The sequence below is a fragment of the Lampris incognitus genome, chromosome 1 (assembly GCF_029633865.1).
Source record: "Lampris incognitus isolate fLamInc1 chromosome 1, fLamInc1.hap2, whole genome shotgun sequence".
NCBI lineage: Eukaryota > Metazoa > Chordata > Actinopteri > Lampriformes > Lampridae > Lampris > Lampris incognitus.
Window position 1 is genome coordinate 111,370,747 of NC_079211.1, and position 5,117 is coordinate 111,375,863.

The 5,117-nt window shown below is 47.2% G+C and overlaps 2 protein-coding genes across 3 annotated transcripts; one reads left to right on the forward strand and one right to left on the reverse strand.

Moving 5' to 3' along the window:
- Positions 1-295: 295 nt before the first annotated feature.
- On the reverse strand, positions 296-2,588 carry LOC130108653 (histone H2A.V). Of its 2 annotated transcripts, XM_056275544.1 has the most exons (5): positions 2,501-2,588; positions 1,360-1,437; positions 1,119-1,232; positions 904-1,033; positions 296-665 (listed from the first exon to the last, which is right to left on the reverse strand). In XM_056275544.1, exons 1-5 carry the CDS (start codon positions 2,501-2,503, stop codon positions 604-606), a joined length of 387 nt encoding a protein of 128 aa, XP_056131519.1. In that variant the 5' UTR covers positions 2,504-2,588; the 3' UTR covers positions 296-603. The 2 variants fall into 2 exon arrangements, with proteins under 2 accessions (XP_056131519.1, XP_056131518.1); XM_056275543.1 differs by lacking the exon at positions 2,501-2,588 and having other exon boundaries at positions 1,360-1,443.
- Positions 2,589-3,231: 643 nt separating this feature from the next.
- Positions 3,232-4,674, forward strand: LOC130108637 (transcriptional activator protein Pur-beta). The gene has a single exon (XM_056275542.1). It carries the CDS (start codon positions 3,245-3,247, stop codon positions 4,160-4,162), a length of 918 nt encoding a protein of 305 aa, XP_056131517.1. The 5' UTR covers positions 3,232-3,244; the 3' UTR covers positions 4,163-4,674.
- The last annotated feature ends 443 nt before the right edge of the window (positions 4,675-5,117 follow it).

Consider the following 5,117-nt stretch of genomic DNA (forward strand, 5'->3'; position numbering starts at 1 on the left):
AAAAAAAGGTACTGCAGATGGCAAGGTATTTGCTCCACAGCAGGACTGAATGCAGTATCAGTGTTGCCTTGTGTGGCATGCCATGGTACTGAGGTGGTTAAGGCTAATGCTACAGATTAGTTTATATTATAGGCCGCTTTTGGCAAGGTTCTGTATTTCAACAAGACGTGAGAAAACTTGTATCATTGTACAAGAACTCCAAATGTTAGTTATCTACCATACCTAATGCTTATGTCAACTGCTTAGTCCAAATTAATATGTAAAGCAGAAATGACAGGAAATAACCACAAACAACTTTTATATAAAAAATGGTTTTAACAATTCCATTTTTAAGTATAAAACATTACAGAATCCCAGGCCAATCAAACAATTTCACTGTCATTTGACAAAAATGCTCCCCAGTCAGACGCTCTACAATAAACATACAAAGGTTTTTTTCTTCCATAATGGAGTTTTCCATTTTTCTAGCTAGTTATGGGAAAATATTACAATAACACAAAGCCTAACAATCATCGTTAGCTATAATATTAATAATAAAAAACAAATGTGAACTTCTGGTCCGATCAAAACCACAAGACCCCACATTTCTGGTCAACACAGCGTCTATGCAGTCTTCTGCTGGCCCTTCTTTCCAATGAGGGACTTGTGGATGTGTGGGATGACACCTATAACATAACATACGGTTAGTGATCAAACAAGACTCATGAGGCAAGCCTGGATGAATAGTAGTCAAAAAGAGCATTGTGGTCATATGATCATGACCAGGATGTGGTTCTGTCAAATATTAGTTTTACTGAATATGTTTCATTACACCACAAAGATAAATGAGGAGAGAATGTCATCACAGTAATAAACCTAATTTTCCTATAAAATGCATCGAGTGTGTATGCCCTGCAAACCGACCTCCTCCAGCAATGGTGGCCTTGATAAGGGAGTCCAACTCCTCGTCACCACGGATGGCCAGCTGCAAATGACGGGGGGTGATACGCTTCACCTTCAGATCTTTGGAGGCATTTCCCGCCAACTCTAGAACCTAGGAAGAAACAAGCAGACATGCACTCATGAGATATGGCATGCAACGGTGCAACCCAAACAACCACATTGAAGGTGTGTCATACTTCAGCGGTGAGGTACTCGAGGATGGCTGCACTGTACACAGCTGCTGTGGCTCCAACACGGCCATGGCTGGTTGTGCGAGTCTTCAAGTGTCTGTGGATACGACCCACTGGAAACTGGGCAAAAAAAGGACAAAATGTATTAGGTGAAATGCAAGAGGGCAGTTTCAATAAGCAATAAGGGAGGGCAGAAATGAAGGCACAACATTTTGAGTAGTTTCAAACAGGTGATGCTCAGCTTTACCTGCAGCCCAGCCCTCTGGGAGCGTGATACTGCTTTTGCCTTGGCTTTGCCACTGTCTTTTCCCGCCTTGCCACCGGCCTGCATTAAAACGAAAACAAGACAAACCAGAGGCATGTTACGTGCGTCAAGCGCCCGAGTCCCCACCCGCGATAAATGTGTGATTCAAACGTTATTCTGACATCAAGCTGCCTGCGAACAAACGAATCCGGTCCATTAGCCGAAATGTTAAATCAAGGCCCAGGTAAAAAGCCTTCCTAGACTGGCCAAGTATAATTACAGAACGACGACGATTATTTACCAAAACATGTATCACCGATTTTTCAAATGTGTCTAAAAAGGCTGACTGGAAGTTAGCACTTTCCCGCCAAAGTATAAACAATAAATATATAGGGGCTAATAGGTGGCAGCGTGATCCAGCAGCTGCGTGCGGAAGGTTAGGGAGGCAACGACGCGACAAATGATCAAATAAAAACTCATTCAGGGAGAATTGACAAGCCGACGGTGGTCGGGCATCGATAATATACCCGCCACATACGGCAAACTGACGCGACGCGACGCTTCAATGCTAGCTAACGCAAGTTTCAACCCAATGACCTGCAGAGAGTATGTTGTGAAAACTTGCGTTTGTATCGTGGAAACCGCGCATTTACAGCGGTTCGTCCAACTCCTTGATACACCATTATTCGCGTCTCCAAAAAAATCTAAAACGGTTTAAAATAGCCAGCCGTCCACCAATTTACCCGACGCTGACGCTAACGTTAAACCGACCAAATAGCTAGCCGTAGCAGATTGCTAATCCACTTTCTAGCCAACCTCACATTAAACTCGCTGGCCGAACAAAGAATGAATTGAACGCATCGCGTAGATACGGTTCAAAGTTTCAGAACTGTGAACCCGCGCAAACGCCTAGCAGCCGACGTCATTAACGTTATCTTAACGTAAATACAACTCCACAAGCTAACGTTAGCGCTAACGTGTTAGCAGATAGTTAGCTCCTTAGGCAAGCTTTTCAACCACACACGTTTTGGCCGAATTTCGAGCATTTCGAATGCAACAAGCGTATTTCAAAACGTAAACAGAACTACAAAAAAATAGTCAAGAGGCTCTGCAGTATAACTCGCAATTAACCACGAGCACATACCATTTTCCGTTTTGATATTAGATTGCAGAACTGAGCAGATCTCGAATAATATGGGCTCCCGAAAGGAAAGAAACAATACACCCTTCTGAAAATCTTTACGTGCGACCCCTCGCGGGTGTAAATCCGACCAATTAGAGTTGCCGTTCTTACTTCGAATCTTCTTCTCGACCAATGGGCGCCGGTATTCTACGGCTTCCGCCCATCCCCCACCCCGGGGATCAACATGCCCCTTTTGCGCACGAAACCAACGAGTAGGCGGGACTGTCGGCGGTACAGTGGAAGAGTGTCCTTCCAGGGGCATCCGTCCCAAAATGTACAAAAAGCATCACCGAGCGCCCTTTGCGTCTCACAAACAGTCGAATTTTATGTAACGGATTAACTCGTGATTTGCAAAAGGAGTTTGCGCATAAATTGCATCAGAAAATTGGGTTTATTAACAAATTAAGCACTAACGAACACAATCTATGGAGCAAACATTTTGCAATACACCAGTTTATTGTAAAGTGGATGCCAGTGATGGCTTGAAAATACCAAATGTACTCGAAAGTCATCGAGCGGGCGGGTACGCTGCTTTGAAGGGCAGCGGAAATACACCAGTGAGAACGCACGCTTTCTATCTGATGTTGTGATTGGCATTCACGCTAGCCTATCGGGCTTCAGTAGCCTGCGTCCGGTTCCTCCGTGAGCTCGCTTAGCAAAGGGGGGGTCAAAGATACGCAGAGAAACTGGCTGGTGGTGGCGAAGATGGCGGATGGGGACAGTGGTAGTGAGCGCGGTGGCAGCAGCGGTGGTGGAGGGGGTGGAGGCAGCGGGTTTCAGCACTACCAACGAGAACCGGAGACCCAGGAGCTGGCCTCGAAGAGGCTGGACATTCAGAACAAACGCTTCTACCTGGATGTAAAGCAGAACGCCAAAGGCCGGTTCATCAAAATCGCCGAGGTTGGTGCCGGGGGCTCGAAAAGTCGACTGACCCTTTCCATGTCAGTTGCGGCAGAGTTTCGTGACTACCTGGGAGATTTCATAGAGCACTACGCCCAGCTGGGGCCTAGCAGCCCGGAGCAGATCGCTCAGTCGTCCGGTGGGGATGACACGGGGCCTAGGCGGGCCTTGAAGAGCGAGTTCCTGGTTCGAGAGAACCGCAAATACTACCTCGATCTGAAGGAGAACCAGCGGGGGAGGTTCCTCCGGATCCGACAGACCGTCAACCGCGGGCCCGGTTTCGGAGTCGGCGGAGGTGGCATCCCCGGAGGTGGCATGCAGGCCGGACAGACCATCGCCCTCCCCGCTCAGGGCTTAATAGAGTTCCGCGACGCCCTGGCCAAGTTGATAGATGACTACGGAGGAGACGACGAGGAGTTGACCGGCGGCAGAGGGGCCGGGGGCTACAGCGAGCTTCCGGAGGGCACCTCCATCATGGTGGATTCCAAGCGGTTCTTCTTTGACGTGGGATCTAATAAGTATGGAGTTTTCCTGAGGGTGAGCGAAGTTAAGCCCAGTTACAGAAACTCTATCACCATCCCGTTCAAAGCGTGGAGCAAGTTTGGGGGCGCGTTCAGCCGCTACGCCGAGGAAATGAAAGAGATCCAGGAGAGGCACAGGGATAAAATGTATGAGAGGAGAGCAGGAGAGGAGTCGGAGGGGGACGACGTGGACGACGATTGATCAAGCTGGCTGCTTGCTATCAAGCTGACAACATGATGATGCAAAGCCTGGAGTAAGAGAGAAGAACGACTAATCCGTGCATGACGAATCGAACTTAAAATGATAAAACAATGGAGAAAATAAAAAGTATATTTGACTGAGAAATTACTGTCTATATAAGAGAATCGTGTTCTAAAGTTTTAGGTGGATGTTATAGATAAATGAGTGCGGACTGCAGTAGTCAGCTCCTGTATGAGATTCCCCATTGATGAAAAAAAAAAAGAAAAAGTGTTGATTGTCCATTTGATAACCTCACACATGTAGCCCAGCAAATTAAGTTTGACAGCGCTCGAGACACAGTGGTAGATTACAAGTCCCACTTCTTTGATTGATACCTAATGGTAAGAGCTCACCTGGACCTGATCCGTAGCCTGTAAGACAATGAGGAAGTATGACAATTGTGATGTATTCAAACGGGGAGAGCACGTGCATCACTCACCACAGCTGTATTTTGTCCAGGTGGCCTGTACAAATGCAGTTAGCCCACATAGAGTCACCATAGCTTTGTGTGGAGGAAACAAAAAAACAACAACAACAAAAAAAACACTGTCTCAGCTATAGGGAGCATCCTTGGCATTGCAGGACATCCGCTCAGCGAGGTCTCCTTAAGTGGGCCTGTTAAAAGCACACAACTCATTTGGACTTGGAAGGCCACCTGGTTCTATCAAAGCAGGATAGGCATCCAACCAGCGTCCTTCAGGTGCCAAACTTTGCTCCGATAGCTGAAATGTGGTTAAAAGGCCAACGCTGGTGTGACTTGAGCCTCGTGGCTGCACGTCCCACCTGTATGGGTGTACCGCCATCACTCGTGCCTGTGAGTCATCCTGGGGAGGCATTGAGTGTAAATCTGATCAGCCAATCGAGAATCTGTGACAACTGATGATGTCTCACGAGATGCAGGCCCAAGTCGGACCCC